At 34.8% G+C, this 27,865-nt stretch overlaps 3 protein-coding genes and 1 pseudogene across 6 annotated transcripts; 2 read left to right on the plus strand and 2 right to left on the minus strand.

The window, feature by feature from the left end:
* Positions 1-374: 374 nt before the first annotated feature.
* On the plus strand, positions 375-7,920 carry LOC124823118 (plasma membrane ATPase 4-like). Its single transcript, XM_088105815.1, has 16 exons — positions 375-566; positions 3,246-3,365; positions 3,452-3,688; positions 3,778-4,539; positions 4,726-4,848; positions 4,929-5,033; positions 5,140-5,284; positions 5,395-5,559; positions 5,686-5,924; positions 6,008-6,040; positions 6,133-6,214; positions 6,305-6,465; positions 6,564-6,737; positions 6,903-7,085; positions 7,183-7,364; positions 7,456-7,920. The coding sequence occupies exons 1-16, from the start codon at positions 507-509 to the stop codon at positions 7,550-7,552; spliced, it is 2,868 nt and encodes a 955-aa protein (XP_087961941.1). The 5' UTR covers positions 375-506; the 3' UTR covers positions 7,553-7,920.
* A 1,601-nt stretch (positions 7,921-9,521) lies between these two features.
* LOC124823116 (disease resistance protein RPV1-like) lies at positions 9,522-14,412 on the minus strand (annotated as a pseudogene). Its single transcript, XR_015784041.1, has 5 exons — positions 13,580-14,412; positions 12,121-13,228; positions 11,742-12,028; positions 10,119-11,645; positions 9,522-10,040 (listed from the first exon to the last, which is right to left on the minus strand). The product of XR_015784041.1 is annotated as a disease resistance protein RPV1-like (transcript).
* LOC124823115 (disease resistance protein Roq1-like) lies at positions 13,860-18,757 on the minus strand. 3 transcript variants are annotated; one of them, XM_047295254.2, is made up of 6 exons: positions 18,530-18,756; positions 17,786-18,407; positions 16,239-17,346; positions 15,854-16,141; positions 14,737-15,774; positions 13,860-13,999 (listed from the first exon to the last, which is right to left on the minus strand). In XM_047295254.2, exons 2-5 carry the CDS (start codon positions 18,319-18,321, stop codon positions 14,773-14,775), a joined length of 2,934 nt encoding a protein of 977 aa, XP_047151210.1. In that variant the 5' UTR covers positions 18,322-18,407; positions 18,530-18,756; the 3' UTR covers positions 13,860-13,999; positions 14,737-14,772. The 3 variants fall into 3 exon arrangements, with proteins under 3 accessions (XP_047151210.1, XP_087961943.1, XP_087961942.1); XM_088105817.1 differs by having other exon boundaries at positions 13,878-13,999; positions 15,108-15,774; positions 18,530-18,757; XM_088105816.1 differs by having other exon boundaries at positions 13,894-13,993; positions 18,530-18,757.
* A 5,359-nt stretch (positions 18,758-24,116) lies between these two features.
* LOC124823114 (transcription factor bHLH146-like) lies at positions 24,117-25,325 on the plus strand. Its single transcript, XM_047295252.2, has one exon. The coding sequence runs from the start codon at positions 24,547-24,549 to the stop codon at positions 25,129-25,131; it is 585 nt and encodes a 194-aa protein (XP_047151208.1). The 5' UTR covers positions 24,117-24,546; the 3' UTR covers positions 25,132-25,325.
* Positions 25,326-27,865: the final 2,540 nt, after the last annotated feature.

The following is a 27,865-nucleotide window of genomic DNA, read 5'->3' on the forward strand; positions in this document are numbered from 1 at the left end:
TGAGGTCTAACATGATGCAGGCCACCTCAACATGGCTAGTACAGATAGTTGGGACCCCCAAATTGGGTAACATGCGCAATTGCTCTTTACAATTTATTTTATTGTATTGAATATTTTAAGTTAAATTAAATGTCATCATTATTTATTTTTTAACTACCATAATTTAATAATAAAGTAGCAGCATTTCCAAATTTTCAACTAAAAAACATCATAATCAGCAACATCAGCAGTAAGAACCGACAAGGCAACGGGAAGAGGAGAGAGAGAGAGAGAGAGAGTGTGGAGAGGTTGTATTTGTTTGCAGTCTTAATTGAGATTTGAGGCTCATTCATGTTGTGAAAGAGAATATATAAAGAGGTGTGTGAGTCTTGCATCCCTTCATTCATTCACTTTCTTGGGGCAGTCACCCTTTAATCTTTTTCATCCCTTTCTGGTTTTTTCAACCTGTTTCTGGTTTGCAGTGCATCTTCTTGTAAGGCCTTCAGCCTTTTCTCTCTTGGCTCATCATGGCTGGGGACAAAGGAAGCATCACTCTCGAAGAGATCAGGAATGAAACTGTTGATCTGGTATATATGCACACACCCCTTCAACTTCTTTGCTTTTCTCTCAGTTTTTCTCTCTCATTAATTGCTGTTTAGAGGGTTCAATCAAAGAATATCAGAGAAAGACTGTTTCTTTTCTGTGTTTGCTTTGGTGGGTGGCGTGTGGCATCATGAATGAATGAAAGAATGAAATAATGAAAGAAGGATGTTTGATTTTGGTCGGTTTCAAAGTCTAATGCTTCCATGTCAGAAAAAAAAAACTTGTAGTTATTTAGCTTTCATTTCTTGAATGGAATCACAACATGCATGTTTGGATTTCAGATGGGAGAGTTAAAAAAGCCATTTTTACTTTCCGAACAATACGTATTTCTCTCTTTATTTTGTATATTAGAATTCTGAAAATATAATCTAATTATTTACTTTTTTTAAAATCTGTCTATGGGTGAATTTGTACATAAAACCTTTACAATCTACTTATCCTTTTCACCTTTGGGTCCATTTTTCTTTATAACTGGTCTGAGTGACAGTGATCAGAAAAAAAAAAGTTATATTTTTTCACCATATATTGCTGAGAAAATCAAGGGGGGAAAATTAAAAGTCAGCAGAGGGGATTTCTGGGGAAGGTAACATTCAAGGAGAGAGTTTTTGAATACTTTGAACCGTTACTTTGAAGGAAAACTATAGCACTTAATTACAATCATGTAGTATTTATCTATTTTTTTGTCAAAAGTAAACATGCATGAAAAAGAGGGAGGGTTACATATTCATTTTGTTTTTTCTTTCCTTGTTGAAAATTTCCTTTGTTTGTGGTAGACCAAAATGTTAATTCTCCCTGGTCATACCTTAATTGCGGATCCAAACATGTGAGATACAGATAAGACATAGACTTCAACACGTCTATTGAAAATGAATTCATGTGTGTTCATATTAGTGTACAAAGAGGATTGATATATATATATATATATATATATTCTCACTTTCTTTATTTATTAAAATTATTTTAAAGCTAAAAAATTTAAAAGGGTCTTTAAAAAAAATTGTATAATCCACTAAAATGAATAATTTCTATCAATTTAATATGGTTTCGAAAATAAAAAGTATGGTTTTTTGATTGTTTTGTTATTTATATTATCGCCCCGTCTATCATGTGTGTCTCTCTCTGTCTGTGCCTTGTTTGGTGGGAAGGAATTTAAAGTACTTTTTCCGTGGTACTTTGGCCTTTTAAAAATATTGTGTGGATCATGACCCTTGGGATTAACCGTTTTCATAGTAAGTCTCACATTCAACGGTTGTGACAGTGGGGGGTCCATGCTTTGTTTGGATTCATGAATGAGTTGGGTTGTGAGTTGACCATTTTGCCCTCGTTATGGAGTTTCAACTTGTTAGTTGTCTATTACTATAATAATAGAATAAAGAAAGAAAAAGTGATTTTTAATTAAATAGAGACCAAACGGACCCCAACTTGTGCAAGAAGGGAAAGCTGTTTTCAGGAGCCAATCACATGGACAGATAGCTGTACTGTCCACTCTGACACTTAATACTTTCCCATAATATATTTTTTTTTTTCTGAAATAATTATGTCTTAAAACATTGATTAAATATTAAAGACACTGAATAGTTACTGTCTGATTCTTTCAGTTTACTTAATTTTTCAACTGTTCAAAATTTCTCACTTATATTATTTAATTGGACAGTTTCATGTTAAAGTTATGCTTGGTATAAAACATGTTATTTTCATTAAATACTTAAAAGTTGCTTTCTATAGTACTTGTTTTTAATATTTTTTTATTATTGGGGTTTTTTAAGTAACATCTCAGACTTTTGGTTCATTAGGCTTTTTATTATTATTTGGCTGAGCAAGTTGTTATGAAGTGGGGTTTTATTTATAATTTTTTTCAAAGATTAGGATTAGAATTTTGAGTTTATGGTCAAAGGAAGCTGGTTCATATTCACAGTGTTGTGTCTCTGTTGAAGCATGTGCAGCATTTGGCATGATTTGACTATAATTGGATAAACAGTAGATAAAAAAGTGATTTTGAAGATAATTCTTTTAAAAGTTAAAATAAGATTATAGTATATAAAAAACTAACAAAACTCCATTATCCTATAAAACTATATACAAAATTAAAATTTCATTTTTTCTGGATATATTTCCATGCGTTAAAATTGAAAACAAGAAATTTAATTTATTTTAACCACTAATATATTCAATTCAACTCAGACTGTACAAGATAGATTTCGAACAAAGTACAATAATTTTGTTTGTCTTTGTAGTGTAGAGATAATGTGTATATGTTATTTCAAATTCAAGTTTTCTTTTATCAAAATATTGTGGAGAAATCCAACTGTCTCACGCTACCACCGTCATCCATGTCTAATTATTATGGTTTTCTCTGTATGATTGTACTTGTATGCATGTGTGACGTTACCAAGTTTTGGAAACATAAAAAGATTGAAAGGAAATATGAATCCGATTGATTCATGATAAAATGAACAACAATATTTACTATTTACCATAAGATGTAAATGTGTACAGAAGATCTAAGTTACGTGCAAGAATACTCCCTAATCGAAGAAAGGAAATGAAGGAAAAGTTGAATTGATTGATAAAAAAAACTTTGGATGAAAAATCTTGGTTACATATTAATATGTTAATTAAGGAGTTCATTTTGTTCTAACAACACTGTCTTAATGTGTTTATAGGAACGTATTCCGATTGAGGAAGTGTTTGAGCAATTGAAATGTAGCAGGGAAGGTTTGTCCTCCACGGAAGGAGAGAACAGGCTTCAAATATTTGGACCCAACAAACTAGAAGAAAAGAAGGTTCTTTCTTTATCTCTAATATGTTTAGATACAGTGATTAAGTCTAATATCTGATTGATAATAGTTGTAAATGTAATGATACACAGGAAAGCAAGTTTCTGAAATTTCTTGGGTTCATGTGGAATCCACTTTCATGGGTCATGGAGGCTGCAGCTATTATGGCAATTGCTCTTGCTAATGGTGAAGGGAAGCCTCCAGATTGGCAAGATTTTGTGGGTATTGTGTGTTTGTTGCTGATCAACTCCACAATCAGTTTCATTGAAGAAAACAATGCTGGAAATGCTGCTGCTGCTCTTATGGCTGGTCTTGCTCCTAAAACAAAGGTAATATACAATTGAAATTTGTGTCTGTTCTCTGCATTTTCGAGTTGTGGATGTTTTCGTGTCTCACAGAAATGTTGATGCCTTTGCAGGTTCTTAGAGATGGTAAATGGAGTGAGCAAGAAGCTGCAATTCTTGTCCCGGGAGACATAATTAGCATCAAGCTAGGTGACATTATTCCTGCTGATGCTCGTCTTCTTGAGGGTGATCCTCTTATGGTTGATCAAGCAGCACTGACTGGGGAGTCACTTCCAGTTACTAAGCATCCAGGGCAAGAAGTATTCTCTGGATCAACTTGTAAACAAGGAGAGATTGAAGCCGTTGTGATTGCCACTGGTGTGCACACATTCTTTGGAAAGGCAGCACACTTGGTGGATAGCACCAACCAAGTTGGACATTTCCAAAAGGTTCTTACTGCAATTGGGAACTTCTGCATCTGTTCCATTGCTGTTGGTATGCTGGCTGAGATCATAGTGATGTACCCAATTCAGCACCGCAAGTACAGGGATGGAATTGACAACCTGTTGGTTCTCTTGATTGGAGGTATCCCCATTGCTATGCCTACTGTGTTGTCGGTGACAATGGCCATTGGTTCTCACAAGCTCTCTCAGCAAGGTGCCATCACCAAGAGAATGACTGCCATTGAAGAAATGGCAGGCATGGATGTCCTTTGCAGTGATAAAACAGGAACACTCACCCTCAACAAACTCACTGTTGACAAGAACTTAGTTGAGGTGTTTGCCAAGGGTGTCGACAAGGATCATGTCATCCTTCTTGCTGCCAGGGCTGCCAGGACTGAAAACCAGGATGCCATAGATGCTGCCATTGTTGGAATGCTGGCTGATCCTAAAGAGGTAAAAGCTTAGCCAAACATGCCAAAAAGTTTCAGAAACCATTTCATTAGCATTTTGTTTTTGGATAATATCTTAAACAGATGCATTCTAAATATCTGTTCAATTTCATTATTTACTGTCATTGAGTTCATTATAGAAATATTCTGGTATGAATTATGTGAACATATATATGTATATCTTGTGCAGGCAAGGGCTGGCATAACTGAGGTGCACTTTCTACCATTCAATCCTGTTGACAAGAGAACTGCTTTGACTTACTTTGATGCGGATGGAAATTGGCACAGGTCAAGCAAAGGTGCTCCTGAGCAGGTAACCTCCATCAGTTTGTTCATAAGTTGTGAGACTTATAGTTACTCCATTGGTGCTAATGTATTTATTTTGGTGAACAGATTATGTCCCTGTGTAACCTCAGGGAAGATGCTAAGAAGAAGGTCCATGCTATCATTGACAAGTTTGCAGAAAGAGGGCTTCGTTCACTTGCTGTTGCTAGACAGGTTTTTATTGCTAGCTAGTCTTCATGTTTAAATTTTATATTTGCATATCTTCATTTCCCTTCACCAAAATAAGCCTTGACAATGTTACTCACTGATACTTGTACAGGAAGTTCCTGAGAGAACAAAAGAAAGTTCTGGTGCTCCATGGCAGTTTGTTGGTTTGTTGTCACTGTTTGATCCCCCAAGACATGACAGTGCTGAAACCATTCGCCGAGCTCTTAACCTTGGCGTAAATGTTAAGATGATTACTGGTAACTAATCTCCACCATTCCATTATCTGCAGGAAAATTATATTGGCAATAAAATACATTTGTTATCACACATCCTTATTTTAAATCATGAATTTTGTTCTGCCCCTTAGGTGATCAACTTGCCATAGCTAAGGAAACAGGACGGAGACTTGGAATGGGAACAAATATGTATCCATCTGCTTCATTGCTTGGACAAGACAAGGATGCAAGTATTGCCGCACTCCCTGTAGAAGAGCTGATTGAGAAGGCAGATGGATTTGCTGGTGTTTTTCCAGGTTTGTATTCTTGTATCAACTCACTATAATCTTCTTATTATTCCCTTCTGCCTCTGCTCATGTTCATTAGAATTGTGTAATAGATAGATCATCATATCTTATTATATTCTGTTTTCTGTACTTCAGAGCACAAATATGAAATCGTGAAGAAGTTGCAAGAGAGGAAGCACATCTGTGGAATGACCGGCGATGGTGTCAATGATGCTCCTGCACTGAAGAAGGCTGATATTGGAATTGCTGTTGCCGATGCCACTGATGCTGCAAGAAGTGCTTCTGACATTGTCTTGACTGAACCTGGATTGAGTGTTATTATAAGTGCAGTCTTAACTAGCAGAGCTATTTTCCAAAGAATGAAGAACTATACGGTCTGTTACTTCTTTCCTGTTAGGCTAATCTTTTTTCCAGTTACGGTATTGAAAACTAACTCCCGGTTATCTTTTAATTTCAGATATATGCAGTATCTATCACAATCCGTATAGTGGTAAGTAGAGAGTGTTACTGTGATTAAATATGTAATTCATTACGTCAAAGAATTGGTATTGATCAGTTTGGATTTTCCGTTTCTCAATGCAGTTTGGCTTCATGTTCATTGCACTGATCTGGAAATTTGACTTCTCCCCTTTTATGGTTTTGATTATTGCTATCCTGAATGATGGTAAAATTCTTATTTATCTGAAATATACTTGATATCTTCTTTTATGATAAGTGAGAACCGTGATCTAAAACAGTATTGTCAAACTATTAGGAACAATCATGACAATTTCAAAGGACAGGGTTAAACCATCTCCACTACCTGATAGCTGGAAACTGAAAGAAATATTTGCTACTGGGGTTGTGCTTGGAGGTTACTTGGCGCTGATGACTGTTATATTCTTCTGGGCAATGAAAGAGACTACTTTCTTCCCTGTAAGAAATATTTACATTTCATGCTTCCTTATTGCAGTTCAATGTTCTTGTTTTGGCTCAAATGTCTGACACTATCCCTCCCTTCATTGTCACTGAAGGATAAATTTGGAGTTAGAGATATTCATGATAGTCCAGATGAAATGACAGCTGCTTTGTATCTACAAGTCAGTATAGTTAGCCAAGCTTTGATATTTGTAACCCGTTCACGCAGCTGGTCCTTTATTGAACGCCCTGGATTGTTGCTAGTGAGCGCTTTCTTTATTGCTCAGCTGGTAAGGACGATGATCTTACATCATATCTGCTAGAATTGGATTTATGGAACTGAAATGTGATCAAATTAGGATATGAATTGTGTGATCAACTTAAGAGTGTTAATTGTTTCATTATAAGAATTATGAGAGAAGTTGGAGTGATGTTTTGAGCTTATTGTTTTGCAGATTGCTACATTACTAGCAGTGTATGCAAACTGGGGCTTTGCAAGGATCAAAGGAGTTGGGTGGGGTTGGGCAGGAGTTATATGGCTCTACAGCATTGTCTTCTATGTCCCCCTTGACTTGATGAAGTTCGCCATCCGATACATCTTGAGTGGCAAAGCTTGGTTGAATCTCCTAGAGAACAAGGTACTTTATGGTTTTTTTCACTTTTGCTTATTCTTTGACTTGAAGTTTGTATGCATAGGTTTCAGATTTGATAATTGTTTCAAATTGTTGGTGACAGACTGCCTTCACCACCAAGAAAGACTATGGTAAGGAGGAGAGGGAAGCTCAATGGGCTCTTGCGCAGAGGACCCTTCATGGACTTCAACCACCGGAAACTTCTAGCATCTTCAATGAGAAGAGCAGTTACAGAGAACTGTCTGAGATTGCGGAGCAGGCTAAGAGAAGAGCTGAAGTTGCAAGGTAAGCAACCACATTTCGTAGCACAATTGACTCATTACTTGCCATGGAATTAATACATGAAATTTCTCTCTTTTTCACCTACCCTTTTTAGGCTTCGCGAGCTTCACACACTAAAGGGACATGTTGAGTCTGTGGTGAAGCTGAAAGGTTTGGACATTGACACAATCCAGCAGCATTACACCGTGTAATAAACAACACAAGAACGTTGTAGATAGCAAAAGGGCCAAAATTCAATGCTTTAAAGGAACGGAGAGACAAGGATAAGGCCAGACTATTTATGCTTACTAGGTAGGGAGAGGAAGCCTGTGATATATCCATCTCTCTCAGTCTGTTTATCTTTTCTTCATGTATTTTCATATGTTTTAGTCTAAATTTTTGCTTTGATGCTTGGGGAAAAGTGGTGTTACCTTCAATCCTTGTTATTCATATGCTTTTGAGTCCTTCCTCAACCAGGGTTGTAATGTTTGATTTGTCACTTTAAAGTGGCAGTGACTAGACAATGAGCTTATTGGGAATTTTGTGGTGGGAGAATAAGAGTTTATGGAATTTAACGGCATCATGCAAAATTTGAAACTTTGACTTGGTCTCAAAAAAGACTTTTTTCATGTTATTTGGAAACACTAATTCCAGAAAAAAAATGCAGTTCTAGGGAATGAAATAAATGCCACCAAATTTTCAAACGGTTTGAAGATACGTCTACCTTTATCCATGGGGTGACTAATTAATGTTTTGAAAAAGTTGCTAGCTGGTACTTTTGATCTTCTTTCATAAACAAACTCTAAAAAGTCAAGGTCCAGATCATGAATTTGAAAAACTGAGATGAGGCAATGGTGCAGTGCATGGTGTCCCCAAAAGAGGACAAAAATGTAGGAATGGGATCCTCATAATGCCTCAGTCAAAAGCAAATTTGGTTACTATGGAAAGCAGTCAAGGGAAGAACTTTAATCGTGCATATAACCATATCAAATTTTGTTTCCTTTGCACTTTTTTTTAGAAAGACACCACTAATTTGGCAACTCAATCCCCTTCCTTCCTGTCGGGTGCCTTGGGCATTGGGGCTAATTTATCATTAAGCTACCTTTCTGGCAGAACTTAAACACTAAATACAAGAAAACAGCAGCTATCAAGATCACGATTGTAAAAATAAATAGTATGAAAAAGCTTCTATTGAATCGTGAGTTTACTTCGTCAAAATAGAGAATAACAAATATAGAGCGAATACAATGTCATGCCAGAAGAGAAACTGTAAACATATGAATAAGCGTATTGGTATTGAAAAAATAAAGGGGAGGAGGCTGAATGCATTTACGGGCACTATTAAATTTATCATTGATTATAAATTAACTCAGGGAATTTCATTTTATTTTTGTTTAATCTCTGTTATTAGTGGCCTTACCCTGCAGAATAGTTAATGCTTTCAACGCTTGGAATCAGAAGATGACCTATCTCCATCGATGTGATCTGCTCAATCTTTATAGAGCGATTCTAACTGTTTCATATTTTCATCAAAGTAGCTTAAAATTGGTTTTGATGACCTTAATTTTTATAAACATTTGCTCCGTGAAACTTATTGGTTGGTCTGCACAAGTTAAAATACATTAGTATTATTTGACATTTATTTGCATAGTGATAATATACTCAATCTATTAAGCAATGCATCATTCAATATTAAATAGCTTGAATTTTTATAAGATATTTGTATGTTTTAAATATTATTATTATTATTATTATATATGTTTGGGTCGTGATATGATTGGATTTTGATTTCAACCCTTATGCTCTGAGTTGTGATCATATCTCTCAGCAGATTTGTGTTCTGTATGCCTTCTAAGTTAAAAGAAGTAAATTAATTAATTTATGTTGAATGGTTATTGTGGAACATGTTCATTGTGCCTAGAACAATTGTAAGTTGAATCGGAATGTTCTTGATCGAGTAGAATTGAGAAAAAGATAAGAGATTGACACCATTCTTTATCAAAAATCTTAAGACAATGGATTAATGAATTTTTTACCCTTATATAATGTTTTACTTTCTCATTTCTATCTAACGTGAGACTTGGACTAACACTTGAATTCGTGAGACTTGGACTAACACTTGAATTCGTGAGACTTGGACTAACACTTGAATTCCTAGCAAAAGGTTGCATGCAGCATGCTATTAGTTTTGTGAGTTGATTGACCAAAATTTCCACCCCAGTGGTCCTATACCAGAAAATGTCAACATCTCTCTTTCTCATTTCATGTGGGACATTATCCAAGTAGGACTCTTTTGCTGTGGGGAAACGTATGATAATTCCTTTTTCAGAAAACTGGCCAGAGATTTATCTGGGGGCTCAAAATTGAAGGATTTCATGGCACTCTCACTAAAAAGTTGTTTAGAAATATCAGTTGATTTTGAACATGAAGTTTATTGAATTAAGTTGTACAAGTAATACTACTCACTAATTTTATTATAAATTACAGAAAATGATTAAATTAGATGGAGGTGGTGTGGTCCACTTGCATTGACAAATCATTGAACTGGTTTTTGAGGAATGAAAGAATCCAACTCAAGTAAGAGAAAGAAAGAGGGAAATCAGTGGGCAGATATGGCAATGCATGTAGGGGAAGATGAGCAACTGCACGCAACAATCATAATGGATGCGAACTTCCAGGACAGCAATCAGTATCAGCCACCTAGAAAAAGAAGAAAAGGTTCAGATGAAGGGTCCAGAAATTACAGAGAGTAGAAGGGTATCAGGTCAAAGAGCTCACCACACACGTGCCCTTCATTCAGCCTAGCCTCTCCATATCACCTTGCTCTTTGATTTGTTGCATGAAACTGCTATGTGTCCATGTTCTTATTATGCTCACCCCGATTCCACGTAATGCAAACACCGGTGGCAGTAGACTAAGCCTTTGTTTACTTGAATGGATTTGGGAGAGAGTGATTGAATAGATTTGAGATGATTTAAGATAAATTTATTGTTGTTTATTTGAGTGGATTTTGGAGGTAAGTGAGAATGGATTTGGAAGTAAAGTTTGTGAGAATTAATGTAGAATTTGATTGATTGACAGATTAAAAATATTTACTTCCAAATCCACTTTCACTTATCTCCAAAATCGACTCAATTAAATAACAAAAAATTTATCTTCAAATCCTCTCAAATTCATTCAATCTCTCCCCTAAATCCATTCAAGTGAACAAGGACTAAAAGATCTTTTCTCGGCCTTGTAACCATGATTTTAAACCTTGTGGTGGCTATGTTAGGAAGTCGGAACATCTTTGGTCGTACATCACAACCACTTTATGCGATATAACAGACCCATACTCATGATTTAGTTTCATTCTAACTCTGTCCGTTATACCTTTACCCTCACAATCACTTATAACGATGTTAAATTCAAGATCATAAAGGTTTCAACGAGTACAAAGCACCAAATGAAGCCATATACGGGGGAAGGTGGAGCAGAAGAGAGATCTATAATTACAGAATACTTTGCTGACTTGTACTCCAACCATTCTGGAACTCTGCTTCCTGGGTACCCGTAAAAGGCTTGATAAGAATAAAAATTCTTTTCATAATCGTTGTAATTTTGAAAATCATCTTGCTTTGGCGCAGATAGGTGTTGGTTTGCAAATTTCATCACGTTGATTCGTGCATTCAACCCAATAGCCTCTAGAGAAGGTTCATCCAACTTCATGCTATTGACGAACGAAACCAGTCTTCTATTTTCCTTTATTTGTTCCACTGCCGTTGAATGGAAGAATACAGTCTTCAATGAATTGCAGCCTCCAGCATATAGAGTTTCCAGGGAAAGAGGAAGCTCTGGTATTGTTAGAAGCTTCGGGCAAAAGGTTATGTCTAGATATCGCAGTTGTGTATGGTTGGCGAAGGATGAAGGTAGCCTCTCAATACGACTTGCACAAAGACTTCGAAATTCAAGCTTGCGTTGATGCCCAAATGATGAGGGAAGTGCTTTCATTCTCGTGAATTCTAAACTCAGTTGTTTCATATTATCTGATGTCAGTGTGAACTCCGTAAGATTGTAACAATCATTAAGGTTGAGATACCTGAGCCTGCATAAATGGAGATGGGTTGCGAGTATAGTAAGGGACTTGCACCCATCAAGGTTCAAAATCTCATGTTTAGTCAAAGAGAAAACAGATGGGTGCACACTGGTTAAACTCAAACAACCCGTGAGGCACAGTACTTCAATATTTGAGGCTTTTGATAAATCTGGCAGCTGTTTCAAGTTCCTTGAGTTTCTGAGATCAAGTTCCTTTAAATTCACCAGATTCTGAATAAAACAAAACAAAATGACGATGTCACTACAGTTAGATCAATTTCTTATTGCTTGAATTAGCAAAGAATTGTAAGTGAGACTCATATTTACCTTCACTCCATCCCAAAGTTTTTCCACTCCACCCAATTTTAATGTCACAAGCTTTTCACCAGAAAATTTGTCTGGCAAGGATTTTAGAGGGTAAAATTCCCAACGAAGAAATCAGTTGCCAAATATTGAAGGCCTTCAGAAAAAAGTTGACTGTAGCAATTATACTTATCTTCCCCATATATTTCCATGAATCTTAGTTTGCTCATCTTAGAAAATATGTGAGGCATTAACTTCTGCTTCTTAAGTGTTTCCAAGTCAATTTGTATGCTTCTAGTGGCCTCACTAACCTGTCACCAATATAGCAGAATAGTTAAGCATCATTTAAACCATATTCCTCACAAAAAATACTCAGATGTTATACATTTATTTAGGCTTTAACCTTGTCATTTTCCAAAGCTTCATAAATGTCATCAGGATCCCACAACCGGCTGCGTTTTCCAGGGTCTTCAGGAGACTCTTGTCGAACAATCTCCCAAGCCATTTCTTTTATACTGTCATACATACTTACAACATTATCTTTGGAAAATGTTATAAGAGCTTTATCTTTAAGTCTTTCTAGTGAAACAACCATTGAATTATCTCTTTCACCATCTTTCAGTAAATATTTTAGATAGCCAGTGGTTATCTTCACAGATGATATGCAAAAAAAACATGCAAGATCAAGAAAAATCTGTTTCTCTTTGCGATCTAAATCATCATAACTCAGCTTTATAACATCATAAACTTTTGTAGGAGGCACTTTTTTAAGCTTGTCTAGCTCACTCTCCCATACATCCTCATTCTTTCCATGTAGTCGATGAGCCAAAACTTTTAGAATTAGTGGAAGCCCTTTGGCATAGTGAACAATCCTTTTTGAGAGTTTATTTTACTTCCTTTGATGAACACTTTGGTTGAAGGCATTCAGATTGAAAAGTTCAAGAGCTTCATCTGAAGTGAATTCTCTAAGATGGTATATCTCATCAGCTTTATTAGCTTTAAGCACTTGCTCATCTCTGGTTGTTACAATTATGATACTGCCTGATCCAAAATTGTCAAGACCTCCTAACAGCTCTCCTATGCGATCTGAATCATTCACATCATCAAGAACAATGAGAACCTTCATTTGACTTATTCTCCTAACAATATCTTCTGGCAGTGAATTTGGCGTGTCAATTTTCAAATCTCCTAACAACAGTGCAGAAAAAATTTCATTCCTCAAACAATCTTTTCCGTGTCTGCTTAACTGTTCTCTTACATTGGCCAAAAAATAACAACCTCCATATTTAGACCGTAGTTTGTTATATACTTCTTCTGCAAGGGTTGTCTTGCCAATACCACCCATACCCCAAAGTCCAATTAGACTGGTTTTCTCTGACTCTCTGTGTATCAATGATTCTACATCTGCAATTCTTTTATCAATTCCAACAAGCCCTTTTGAGTTAACCAGGGATTTCGTCAACCTCCTCAGCACAAGATCCACTATTGCTTTTAGCAGGTCAGCATCATTTCTATAAAACACCACATACAGGCGATGTGTTAAAATCAATGCTATCAATATTAACTCATTTGGAAATTTGTTGGGGCAAAGATGTTCTCAACATGCATTATGGAAAATTTCCTTTATATTTCTTCCATCCTTCTCTGTGGAGATTCCTTAACTGCTAAATTCAATGGATCAAAGCACTGGTTTCATCAGAATTCTAGCCTAATGGTATTGACTCAAATTATTTGTCATGCAAAAGTATTAACTGATAAACATACAAAAGCTTACATCATTTTGCAGTTTAGCTACCATGCTATGCATATATACTATATGACAACTAGATAACATTGATCATCTATGTGGAAAAAGAGCTAACCGAAATTTTGATGACTCAAGTCCAGATAAATAAGCAGACTTTTCGAAGACATCTCTCCAGAGTTGAACCTCATTGTTATGTTTTCTCTCATGGTCAGCGAATGCTTTTCTGTAACCATCAGATGATTGATGTCGTACATCTGTAGGTTTTACATGGTAGAAAACAGGTATGACAGTTTGCTCATATTTCTCTTTGCATTCAAGTATGCTCACAAGTTCTTTCAAACACCAAGGAGAAGAAGCATAGTCTGGTGAGAATATGATCAAAGAAATGGACGATCCTTCAATTGCTTCGACGAGTGATGGCCATAGTTCTTCCCCCTTCTCAAGCTTATCATCTACGAAGGCATTTATTTTCTTCACATCAAAAGCCTCAGTCAAATGGCTAAGGAACCCATCGCGGATATCTTCACCCCTGAAGCTAACAAAAACATCATAGTTTATTTGAGGTGAGTTGTTGTTTGACATGGGATTTTTCTCTGTACCATTCAGTTTTCGAAATAACAGAGAGAAATAGAAAAGGACACAGAGAAATGAACAAGAGACAAACAAATACAAATACAATTTGTCAAACAAAGAGAAACTGGGTATGGTGTTGGATTGGAAGAAGGATTCACTGAATAAATGTAATGGAGGCCCCAGGCTTTTTTCAATTATTGATAAATGGGAGGAGCAGCGGCTTTGTTAATTAAATAAAACTAGTACGATAGCAGTCACTACGTAGATTATTTTTTAATTGAATATGTTTTAGTATGAACCGAACTGTCCTAAGAGATCTTGGACACACCAGTTCGTCATGTTCCCTTCTTTTTTGTTTGAGTTGTCTCTTGCTACCTGGTAATATTCTTGTTCCTCCAAATATATATATATATATATATACATATATATATATATATATATATATATATATATATATATATATATATATATATATATAATAACATGGTCCTTCAAATTGAAATGTCTTTTACATATAAAATATTTTGTATATACAATAAGAACTCAACTTCATACCTCATACTTACTACTATTAGATTGTTTAACTTACATATGAGACATAAGAAACTAAAATTGCTAACTGTAAATTTCTCATACACTAAGATACACCAAACCCATATAAGATTAAAAAAAATCATGGGATATCAAAGGAAGGAACACCTGGATCAACATGAAGCACAGCCAAATTTCATTTGTTTAACGAAATTGATACTGTGACTCTCGCAATTGCATTTCCTGAATGAATTTTTTATATGTTGAGCGGTTTATAAGGCTAACGCCAAATCCTTTCAAAAACTTGTGTGAGAGTGCTTCTTCCACTGTAACCTGGATTTTAAACCTTGTTTGGTTTTTGGCTCTGTTGTTTAAGAAGGTAGAACATCTTTGTTCATACATCACACACACGTGATCTGATTCAGTTTTCTCATAGCCATAATCTATGTAAATCGGAACACTGATATTTTTACCTTCGTCCTCGCCATCAATAGTGATCATCACTTCAAATCTATCAACATCTGTGTTATTGTACTTACCAAGAACAAAGCAGAAAATAAAGCCAATGAGAAGGGAAGGTGGAGCAGAAGAGAGATCAATAATTATAGAATCCTTTCTTGTCTTATATTCCAACCACTTTGGAACTCTAATTCCTGGATACACATAAACACCTGAATAAGAATCACAATTGTCATCATCACAATGTTCAACATGATTGTGACATGGTGTGGATATGTTCTGGTTTGCATAATTCATCACATTCATTCGAACATTCAACCCAATAGCCTCCAGAGTCTGATTATCCAAGTTCGTGCATTTCCAGAACAGAATGCCTTTCCTGTTCTCCTTTAATTGTTCGACAGCCGGTGAAGGAAACAATATAGTCTTCAAAGATTGGCATTCTCTGGCATTCAGAGTTTCAAGTGATAGGGGAAGCTTTGGAATAGTTCGAAGCTTGCTGCAAAAGCTTATGTCAAGGTGTAGCAGTTGATTAAAATTGCTGCTACCGAGTGTGGTGAGAGATGTGCAACAAAGAAGGTCCAATTTCACAAGTTTGGGCAGAGAGTAAATAGATGGATGAACACTAGTCAACGAAGAACAACTCATAAGAAGAAGGACTTCTAGATTTGTGGCTTTTGATAGATCTGGTAGCTTCTTTAAATTTTGTGATCGACTAAGGTCAACTTGTTTTAAATTCACCATATTCTGCAATGTAATGAAACAAAATTAAGATATCATCACATCAAGCTAAATTAACACAAACTAATAACAGTGAGGCACCTACCTTCACTCCATCCCAAAGTTTTTCCATTCTTCCATTTCTCAACTTCAATATTACAAGTTTCTCTGCAGAAAAATTCTCTGGCAATGATTTCAGAGGGTATTGATACCAAGAAAGAAATCTTAGCTCAGTTGCCAAAAATTGTGGCCCTTTAAGAAGAGTAAGTTCATCATAGCGACCACATACAAAAACTTCCAGTTTGCTCATATTAATTTCCAGAATTTGAGGCACTAACTTTTGCTCCTTAATTGTTGGCAAGTGAATTCTTATACTTCTAATAGCCTCTTTAACCTGTCACCAATGTTAAAGAAAAAAGTTAAACATCACCAAAAGCCACATTTCTCACCAAAAACTGTTCCAAAGACACAGTATCTAGTTTAGTTTTAACCTTGTCATTTTTCAATGCTTCACAAATGTCATTTAGTTCCCACAACCGACTGCGATTTCCAGGGTGCTCAACAGACTCTTGGCGAACAATCTCCCACGCCATTTCTTGTAAACTATCATGTATAGATACAGTATTATCATCAGATATAGTTATGAGAGCTTTGTCTTTCAACCTTCCCAACTCAAAAGCCACAGAATTATCACTGTCATCATCTTTCAATAAAGACTTCAGATAATCCACATTCACAGCTACATGAGTTCTGAGAAAGAAACATGCAAGATCAAGAAATATTTGTTTCCCTTTGCGATCTAGACTATCATAACTCAGTTTCATTACTTTATAAACTTTTTTAGGAGGCATTTTCTTAAGCTTTCCCAACATACTTTCCCATTCTTCCTTATTTTTTCCATGAAGAAGACCAGCCAAAACTTTCACAACCAATGGAATGCCTTGGGCATAATCAACCACCCTTTTAGAAAGCTCTTTGTATTCCTGCACACGATCATTTGTTTTAAAGGCATTCAAATGGAAAAGTTCAAGGGCTTTGTCAAAATTGAATTCTTTAAGCTGGTATATCTTATCTGCTTTGTTAGCCCTCAGCACTTGTTCATCTCTAGTTGTTACAATTATTCTACTACCTGATCCAAAATTATCGAGAGTTCCCAGCAGTTTTTCCAGCTGTTCGGACTCATTCACACCATCAAGAACAATAAGAACCTTCATACAACCAATTCTCCTGACAATACCTTTGGGCAATGAATTTGGTGTATCGATTTTGACATCATATCCTAATAGCTTAGAAAACATTTTTTCCTTCAAGGAAATTAGCTCGTGTTTGTTTGATCGATCTGTTTCACTGGCTGCAAAATAGGAACCTTCATATTCAGATTGTAGTTTATTAAATACTTCTTCTGCAAGAGTTGTCTTGCCAATACCTCCCATACCCCAAATTCCAATAAGTCTGGTTTGCTTTGGCTCCTCTGTCATCAGTGATTCTATAGCTGCAATTTTTTCATCAATTCCAACGAGCCCTTTTGTGTTAATTGACTGTTTAACCAATCTCTTGAGCACTTCATTGACAATTTCCTTAACTAGTTCAGCATCACCCCTATATATCACACAAAAGAGAGTTTCACTCTGTTAAAATCAAGGTCTTTGACATAATTGTTTGGAAGTTTCGTGAGGGATTCAAATGCATGACGGAAAATTTCTTTGTGGTGATTCTTTAATAGTCAGTACTAAAAAACAAAGGGGATTTTTGTTAGATATATCTATAAATATTTTAATGTATACATGTAACTTAAGCACTGAACTCTTTGCACTAGCAACAAAGCATGGTCTACCCATCAGAATTCTGCCATAGTTGCATTGGCTACAATTATTTTATTAGAAAGTAATGAATAATAAACATTCTTCTGCAAACAATTTTCAACACAATGATTAATTACATCACTTTTTCCATTTAACAAACCAAGATATGATAATATGCACATAAACTACATAACAAGTGTAAAATATTTGACATTTATGGGGAAGAAAGAGCTTACGAAAATTTTGATGAGTTAATTCCCGCTAAACAAGAAGCCAAATTCAAAGCACGTCTCCAGCGTTGCACCTCGGATTGATGTCGTACATATGTGGGTTCTACATAGTAGAAAACAGGTAAAACATAAGTTCCATATTTCTCTCTACATTCAAGTATTGTCACGAGTTCTTCTAAACACCAACGAGAAGAAGCATAGTTTTGTGAGAATATGACCAATGAAATGGATGATCCTTCAATTGCTTCAACAAGTGATGGCCATATTTCTTCTCCCTTCTCTAGATTGTTATCAGCTACAAAGGCATCTATGTTTCTCCTTTGAAAAGCTTCAGTCAAATGGCTAAGAAAGCCGCGATGGACATCCTTGCCTCTGAAGCTAACAAAAACATCATGCTTGATCTGAGGATCATTGTTGTCAATCGTAGGATCATTGTTGTCAGTCGTAGGTTTTTCCTCTGCACCTTTCAGTCCTCCAAATAACCAAGAGACAAAGGAAAACAAAACCCGGATAAATGAATAAGAGCCACAGAAATTCAACATATTTGATTGGATTGGTACAACTGCAAAACTGGGTCTTTTATTTATCTTTACACGGGAAAATGCTTGAGCTTCAAGGCAACTGAAACCTGAAGAAAGTTAGAAACATAGGAAAAAATCAGAGATTTTATTATAATTAAGACAGAAGTTAAGTTGATAACAAGCTGAAATGAGAAATGAAGAAGATATCATATGACAAATGCATGAATACCAGCTTTAATTCTTCAGGATTAGGAAGCGTGCAAATTAAGCCTTCGTTCTTGTTTTATTCCTTTTCTTTTGACCCAAAACGAACGATTGATGGAGTACCTTTCAGCGAGCCTTACAGTTTATGAAGCAATTCCACTTAAGGATTTTCAGTAATGAAGAAAAAAGCAGATGCTGTTTTACCTTTACAGCTTAAAAGTTATTCTAACACAGTGATTAAACACTTTACAATGACAGCCAAATTCTAAAACATTCACTAGTACGCTTTTCTGAATGCGTAATAAAGAGAGAAATATAACACTCCTGAAATAAGATACTCAAAAGGAATAAACTAAATGATAAAAGCGTAAGCAATTCTGTGTTTAAGCAAGTAGTAAAGAAGGTGATGGTGAAGGAAAAAGCTTCTCTCTTTGCTACTCCCATGGAAAAATCGAGGTAGCACAAGACCCATGCATCGATAAACATGCAAACTAGCAATAATAATATGCCTAACTTTTCTGGGAAATTGACACAATCATCACTTCGTGTAGCGTCGTATTCCATGTTATGATCTTGGTAGTTTTAAGTGGTCTTGCATACTATTGTCTTTTGAGTATATAGTTTGATTCAAAACTAAGCATGTTTCTGAAGACTGAAAAATCTGTTATTTAGTAACATGATTTTATAATTTTCATTCTTGCATACCATTCTTTTTCCCTTACGTGAAGAAGTTTGTTAAACCAGCAAGGCTGCTACTCCACACACCATTGTCATAATTACCATCGTTGTAGAGGAAGAAAAAGAAGAATTAGAGAACACATTGCAGAAAAAGACTTATTCTAAAAAGCTCTTTCCAGAACGCATTTTTTGTATTTTAAAGGGTTTACTCTGGAAAATTCATTCTAGAAATATTATTTTGAAAATTATTATTTACATTTTGGAAAGTATATTCTAGAAATCTTGTCTGAAAAGCTTGTTTCAAAATGCATTTCGTGGACTCTAAAATTTTTGTCCTGAACTTTTATTCTAAAATTTTCATTATTGAAATCCGATTTTAAAAATTAAATTCTGGAAATTCTAGAAAACTTATTCAAAAGATCGAGAGAATGGATAATCTAGAAGTTGCTTTTATGATAAATAAAATATCATTTTCAAAATGGAGGGGTGTAAAGAAAATTGTTGGGGTGTAAGGAAAAGGCCGAAAGATATTACGTAGACAACACAGTATAGCCTGCTTGAAACAGGTTCGGTTTCTTACTGAAACCCATCACGAAAACATAGGCTTCGGGAATTTGGGTCAGTAGTGGGAATTTAGTATCCGGATTCGTGTTTCAGGAGGTGTAATATATATTTTGACTTTGACTTTTCCTTCTTGAACCCCCAAAATTTCTAGGTGCACCCTCATGATTTTTAAAATGGCCATTCTACTCTTCCTAAAAGCGTGACTTATGGACTACTTGTTCTAGAAAATTTTTAAAATAAGTTTGATGGAATTTCCAGAACAGGATTCTTGGAACAGAATTTCCAGAAAAAAAAAATCTAAATAAAATTTCTACAATTTTTGGAAAAGCCTTTTGGAACACATAAAATGCATTTCAAAATAAGATTTTCAAAATAAAATTTCTCAAACAAGTTTTTTGAATGAGATTTTCTAAAACAAGCTTTCCAAAATGATATAAAATGTGTTCTAAAAGGAGTTTTCCAAAACATTTTAAAATTTGAATTCTTTTAAAAACTTGTTTAATTTTTTTTGTAAAAAAATAGGAAGTTACTAAAATTACTTTTCTTAAAATGTAAACGTTTTTCTTTAGTAATTAAAGGGTCAAAAGGCCAGCAGATAAATTTGTCAACAGGAAATCATTTTCAAAATAGTATGGAGGTAGAAGAAAAAATTAAAGCAGAGAAAAATCTTAGTATAATATACTATATAAAATACTCATTTGAACAAATTATTAATTAAAATTTACGGAAAATCACAATCATTTTAGCCTCAATTTATCTAATAAGTATCACTATACCATATGGATAATGTTGTCGTAAAAACTTTGTTTCGTAGTGAAAAGGGATGTCTTGAATTGTTAGTCTTCTTTATACATACACTTTTAACTAGCACTTTGAAATTCAAATTGAACCAATTATTGTCATTACTTTGCAGGATGGATAAGAATACAAAAGAGAAAGAAAAATCAGTATTCTCTTATTCTTTATTCTTTATGCCATCTTGTGCGATAATTATTAGTTCAATTTCCCAGTAGATGTGATGTAGAATGTTTGTGGCGTATCCAGTCCATTATTTTAATTGAATCTCTTTTTTCATTTATCTATTGAATTTCTTCACTTATTATTTTGCCTTTTGGGGTTGTGGATTCTAATTATACCATTCATATGTAATACTTTATAATTATTTATAAAATTGAATATACCCCACAAACTATTTAATATTTCATGACACTATTTTTTTTAACGTTAACAAATTATTTACAAAATGAAAATTGATACGCATAAGATAATATCGAAGGTGGTGTGGTGCAGACGTGTAATGAGATTAGCAGTAGAAAATAACATGTTTAACGTCGTTTTGTGTCTCTCACGTCATACGACAGTAGTGACAAAGTGTGGCGTTGTCGTTCTCGACCACCAAGAAAAAGGGGTGTTGTCCGTACAGACAGATAGATAGATTTGTTTGTGATCCAGAATTAGATGCCGTGGAGCATTCTCAGCCTATCATAGGTGCTTCCTCAGTTTGAGTTCACCTACAATTTCCAACAGCTCTTCCCACCAAACATCTCATCCTTTACACCTTTACACGTCATCCCACTCTTCAACAATAATCCCAAATTAGGCCAAATCCAACACTAATTTATAAGAATTAGGGTTTAATGATCCAACATTAATGTATTTAAGATATGTTTAATTATGTCTTAGATTTGAGTTTATATCTAATTCAATAAAAGTTCGTTCACTTGTAGATATTATTTTTGACATTTATGAGATTTTTAGTTCTTTCTAATACAATGATTTGGATTCAGGTCTTACTAAGATTTGGTCAACTTAAGTACTTGAAAGAAAGGTTTTTTATCCTCTTTAATGCTCTTACACCTGTTTCAAACAGCTTCAACATTCAATTAATGTTAATACCTGATTTTTTGTTTTTCTTGCCAAGGCTAATTTATCAGTCTTGCTTTTGAACTTTGTACATAATAATTGACCCTACCCAACGAAATACACTGTAGATTATGTCAGCCCTGTATGTGATATGAAATACCAATGTGAAATTCATATAGAAATTCTAAGCCTTTTTTTCTGCATCAGGTAGAATAATTTCACTATTAATAATTATTAACTGTGAGAATAAGAGCTGTACTTTATGCAAATAATCTGAATTTTGAGACTCTTCTGCACATGCATGGTTGTCCCACAAATGTCCAAAGGGTGGTTGGCATTTAGTTTTGCCTCAGACTTGGAAACTACAATGTTCAGATCCTCTGAAAGCAAAAGGACTCTAAGCTAACTTTCTACACAAACTTCTTTTTTTTTTTATTTGTTATATTATTATTATTATTATTATTTTCATTTCTTATTTGAAGTAAATAATAACAAATCTGATGGGGCTCTCCTAGGACGAGTGACTATATTACAAAGCATGAGGGTCAAATTTGATTAAGTTATCTAGCTACTTTTTTTCTTTTCACTTTATTTTTTTCTCAATGAAGACAAGTTTTTGACTTTGCTTGCCCAAAGCTAGGTTTATTATAGTTGTTCTCTAATCATCCTACTAGAGTAGGACCATTTCAATTTGGATTTTGTTTATCCTTTCAAAATCAAAACTTTCTTAATATGAGCAATTCATGGGACCATAACTGCCTCTCACACACCCACCTTATCAGAATATACCAAATTTGTTAGTAGGTTCACCTTGTATTGGGATTACTAATGGTGAAACTTTCATGATTTCACTCCTCTATTATAATCAACAACGGATCTCTACAATCAAATCAAAATTTTCACAATTTACAAAAAGGTATGTTTCTTTAATTATAAACTCATGTGCTAATTTTTATAATAATATCATGTAAAATGTCTCGTTTTTAGAAAGTACATAATCCAATCTTAAAAGTCAAATTCAATGACAATTGATATCAATTAGCGCATTATATCCATCACTTTTTTAAAAAAATTTAATAGAAAGGTGAAAAATAGTATGATTAATTAAATTTAAGTATGTTTTTAATCCCTGAACATGAAATTAAAAGTTATTTATATCCGAAATCTTAATATATTTTAATTTTTAAACTTTAAAATTGAATAATGTAATCATTTTAATCCCATAATTATGTTAAATTTTTTTATCGCATTTTCTAGCTAACATTAAAATAAAAACATATGTAAACAATGCAAATGATAACAAGAAACGAGCTTGATATGTTAACAGAAATTTAACCTATATTTGAAAACGTGTGTGTGTGTGTGTATATATATATATATATATATATATATATATATATATATATATATATATATCAAAATTTTGAATAATAGCAAAGTCCAATTTTTCATCAAAATTTAAAAATTAAAAATCCGAATAATTATAATGTCATCCCCATTACAAATTCTTTTGAATGATCAATTTATACTATTTTTTATATAAGTTATCTTAAAATCTATATCTATCATAACTTGTGATAGATTGTGAGTGTAAATATAAAATCTTATACTTTTTATATTGCTTTAATTCTCTGTTTTTTATCAGGTCATTCCTGATATTCATGCTTTAAAAATCTTGATGTTTCTGTTCTCACCCAAGAAGTAAGGAATGATAAAATATTTTAAAGTGATAAAACCCAATGGAAAACGAATAAAAAAATGAAGTGGGTAATTAATTTAAAGAGAAAGGGTATAAAGAGAAGGGGGTGGAAGAAGTGTAGGATGAGCTGGTTGATTTGAAATGAGAGGGGAAAAACTTGTAAGTAGGGGAGACCCTCTAAGTGCAAAGAGAAAGAGTACCACTTAAAGGGATTGGAGTCATGTGAGGTGCATTTATAGTGGGGTTTTAGTGTTTTTGTTTTCTAGTGGCACATGGGAGAGAATCCCTTATGTGGGTAGTTGTGAAAAGCAACAAGCATGTGAGGCCATGTGCCATTCAAAATTGACCACTCTCACTATTTTGCACACTCACATTCATACACATTACACACTCATATCTTTGTGTTGTACCTTCCTATGCATACTCTTTTCAATTATCTATTATCTTGGGTTAACATGTAAGTGTAAAAATGTAAAATCAGTGAGGAAGATAGTTGAAAAATATATTTAATCATGTTTTGGCATCATGTTCAGTGTACATTAGAAGAGATGTTTTCCATGTTTCTACTTTTGAATTGTCTATTCTTATGTTAGATAACTTATTAAGCACTCTTAACCTAATTTTTCCTTTTAATGATACATTATATTTAGAAGATTTGAAGTCAAGATTTGATTTAAAGAAGGAAGACAATTGTAACCATTTATTGATGTGTGGTTGTACAGAGTGCCTATAATCAGTTTCCTACAGAAACTTGTGTTTCTAGGCCTGTGGTCTTCTTTTTGTGCGTGTGCTTGCGTCCATACCTGGTTCTGATGGAAATTATTATAAACAAATTTCCTTATCACTCCAATTATTCAGTTACATGGGGCCTCCTCATGTCAAGGAAAATTAAAAATTTATTTGCTAGTGAACTTCACTCCCTCATCAAAAACCCCTATAACTTCAACAATCCTCAACACTAACTCTACCACAACCACACCATTCCCTAAAAGCTTGTTTTTGCCTTCTTTTTCCTTAACATTGCTGACAAAAAACAACCACTACCTCTGTCTCTCCCCCACTTTCATTACACCTCTGCTACTTTTTCTTTGCACATTTTGCACCCTTTTTAGCTTATATTCCCACTACTATCACTCACAAAAACAATTCTTCTTCTTCTTCTTCCTTTCTTCCTCCCTTTATGCTTCTTGCTTAGACTTATTTTTCTTCAGTACAAAAGGTGTTTCTTTGGATTACACATGGAGGGTCAACCTGCTAAACGCAGACGTGTATACTCACTCGAACCCAACAAAGTGGAACAAGCAGCGTTTGCTAGAAACTACATGAACTATTTGGTGCCGGCATTGATCAAGATCAAGGAAAGAAATACCTCTTCAGAACACTGTGATATTCAGAATGTTGTCAAGTATGAAGTGGACATGGCAATGGTGCACTCAGCCCAGGGTTTTGCATGGAGCGATGCTCTGAGTGTGAAGCTTCAGAGGAATAGAGCCAATGCAGATAGTGACAGAAGCAGCTTCCGTGACAAGGACAAGGCTGGTGAAGGCTCATCAAGGATTTGTGGCCAAAATGGTGAAATGGTGCCATTGAACAACCGTTTCACTTCAAACCCTAGTTTGAAGCTTAGAAATAAACACAGGAGCATGCCTGAAATGAAAAGGGGTTTGAGAGAAGAAGATGAAGATCAGTTGAAGAGCCTTAGAATGTTGATACCTGGGGGAGAAGAGATGTGTAGTGAACAAATGGTGACTGAGCTACAAAGCTATGTAAGCTGTTTGCAAATGCAGGTCAACATTCTTCAGTGCCTCGCAGAGACACATTGATTCATTCATATCTTTCTGCTTTGCTTTTTCCATAAACCCATTACCACTTTTATTATTATATCTCTCTGTGTTCCACATATAATATATATTGTCAATTACCAAATCAACTTCATCGATATCCTATATTTTGCTGGCTAATGTATTCTGAATATCGTGTTGTATAGATATATATATATATTTTTCAATCTGTTAAAGGGGCGAAGAGAACAAGTTAAAGAAAAGAAAAGGAATTAACAATGCTCAAGAACTTTAGTTTTTATTGTTATTATTAATTTATGCTAATGTTTGTGACTGTCGTGTATGATTAAGACGAAGTACAATGCAGTTTCGATTATTTCAATGTTTAGTTTATAATAATGAGTATAATAGTATTTCAGAGGAATGAAAGTTTGACAGTTAAACTAACTTGTGGTGTTAGGTGAGTACTATTAGATATTGAAGTTACAAACGCAGAATCATGATATGATTAATCTTCTTTCTTTTTTCCTTTTTTTTTTTTTTTGTTTTCCAACACCACCATTGTTGGCCTGATTTACGCGTTCTGGGACCACAAAAACATGTGTTTCATTCTGCGTCATGAAGAGAGGAGTGGAATTGTTTGACTCAAGCTTAGTCACTAATGTTCCCAACTGTTAGTAATTAAGATTGTAAATGCACTGATGCAGAGAAAATTGACTCACGTATTATTAATGGTAAATGTAGCTTTAAATAGCCAAATGACAGTTTCTAAACAATTAAAAACCACTCCCGAAAATAAAGCTAATAGTGGTTACAGGAATGAGAAAAATTAGGAAATATCCCTAAAGACTTGGTAAACCAAGATATTATTCAAAACAGAAATAAAAACTGCTGCAAACTCCATCATTTCCTCCCTTAAACTAAATGTTATAAAACAATTAGTTTATATCAGAAATTATATCAGACAGATCACACACTCCCAGCAACCTCCGAAGCTTCTGGAAAACTTCCATCTTCAATGGCTTGGTCATTATATCAGCCAATTGATCTTGACTCTTGCAATGAACTAATTCAATTGCACCTTCCTTAGTAAGATTTCTCAAGAAATGGAACCTTACATCAATGTGCTTGCTGCGGCCGTGCATAACAGGATTCTTTGACAATTTAATGGTTGAGTTGTTATCACACATCATAGTTATACAATTTTCATAAGAATGACCCAATTCCTTTAAGATTCTTCTCATCCAAACTCCTTGACAAGCACAAACAGCAGCAGCTACAAATTCTGCTTCCGTGGTTGATAAAGTTACAATAGGTTGTTTTTTGGAACACCATGAGACAGCACCTGATCCCATTAAAAATACATACCCAGATGTACTCTTCCTATCTTCCATATCCCCTGCATAGTCACTGTCTGTGAAAGCTAATAGCTCACCACTTTCTGCTGTCTTATAAAAAATCCCATAATTTACAGTTCCTTTCAAGTATCGTAAGGCTCTTTTAGCTGCTTGCAGGTGAATATCTAGTGGTTTTGCCATATATCTACTTATGAGACATGTAACAAACATCATATCAGGTCTTGTGGCAGTGAGATACAACAAACTTCCAACCAACTGCTTATAATAAGTTTCATCAACAAAATTCTTGGTTCCATCTTTGCTCATTTTGAAACCTGGGACAATTGGCGTGCCTACATGATTACTTTCCAACATACCAAACCTGCTCAAAACTTCTAATGCATATTTTCTTTGACATATATAAATACCATCAGGTCTTTGTAGCACCTCAATCCCAAGGAAAAATCTCATCTTTCCCAAGTCAGACATATCAAATTCTCTTAACATAGAGCTTTTAAACTCAGACATCATGACTTCATCATTACCAGTAAAAATTAAATCATCAACGTAAATACTTACAATGATAATTTTTCCTTCTTTGTTTCTCTTGGTGAATAATGTTTGTTCGCTGTCACACCGCTGAAATCCTTCACTAATGAAATGAGCTTCAATTCGACTGAACCAAGCCCGCGGGGCTTGTTTTAAGCCATACAAAGCTTTATGCAACTTATAAACCAAATGCTCACTACCCTTTATTTCATACCCTTTTGGTTGCTCCACATAAACATCCTCATTAAGGTCACCATGAAGGAAAGCCGACTTAACATCTAGCTGGAAAATTTGCCAATTTTTATGTGCAGCTAGAGCAATAATCATTCTTACTGTATCCATCCTTGCCACTGGTGCATAAACTTCTGTGTAGTCAATTCCATGTTTTTGAGAATACCCCTTGGCCACTAATCTAGCCTTGTACTTATCAATCTTGCCATGTTCATTGTATTTGATTTTGTAGACCCATTTCACTCCAATTATTTTAGCTCCAATAGGTAGTGTAGTGAGTGTCCATGTTTGATTCCTTTTTATGGATTTGATTTCTTCATCCATAGCCCATCGCCAATTTGGATTTTTCACAGCTTCCTCAAAATATGTGGGGTCATTTGACACCATTAATGCCATATGGGTCTCATCCTCCGATAGACCTTCTCCAGGAACATAATCATCCATCCATGTAGGAGGTTGCCTATTTCTTGATACTCGTACTCGATCTTCAGTATTGTTTTCTGCATTTATTTCTGTAACATCATTTCTTGCATTCTCACCTGCATCTAATTCTGCATCATCTACTTCTGCATCATCTACTTCTGCATCATCTATTTCTGCATCATCTATTTCTGCATCATCATTCCATTCTAAATCTGGTACAGGTTGTGTTCCATCCC

The sequence above is a fragment of the Vigna umbellata genome, chromosome 2 (genome assembly GCF_029865625.1).
Source record: "Vigna umbellata cultivar VRB3 chromosome 2, Vumbellata_1.0, whole genome shotgun sequence".
Lineage (NCBI taxonomy): Eukaryota > Viridiplantae > Streptophyta > Magnoliopsida > Fabales > Fabaceae > Vigna > Vigna umbellata.

Bases quoted from the DNA above. Each gene is read 5' to 3' on its own strand.
- LOC124823118 (XM_088105815.1), top strand. From the start codon at position 507: ATGGCTGGGGACAAAGGAAGCATCACTCTCGAAGAGATCAGGAATGAA. The intron at 7,086-7,182 runs GTACTTTATGGT...TGTTGGTGACAG, and splicing joins TGAATCTCCTAGAGAACAAG to ACTGCCTTCACCACCAAGAA. The intron at 7,365-7,455 runs GTAAGCAACCAC...TACCCTTTTTAG, and splicing joins AGAAGAGCTGAAGTTGCAAG to GCTTCGCGAGCTTCACACAC.
- LOC124823115 (XM_047295254.2), bottom strand. From the start codon at position 18,321: ATGTTGAATTTCTGTGGCTCTTATTCATTTATCCGGGTTTTGTTTTCC. The intron at 17,347-17,785 runs GTAAGCTCTTTC...TGTGATATATAG, and splicing joins ATTAACTCATCAAAATTTTC to GGGTGATGCTGAACTAGTTA. The intron at 16,142-16,238 runs GTTAAAACTAAA...CATTGGTGACAG, and splicing joins AAGCATTGAAAAATGACAAG to GTTAAAGAGGCTATTAGAAG.
- LOC124823114 (XM_047295252.2), top strand. From the start codon at position 24,547: ATGGAGGGTCAACCTGCTAAACGCAGACGTGTATACTCACTCGAACCC.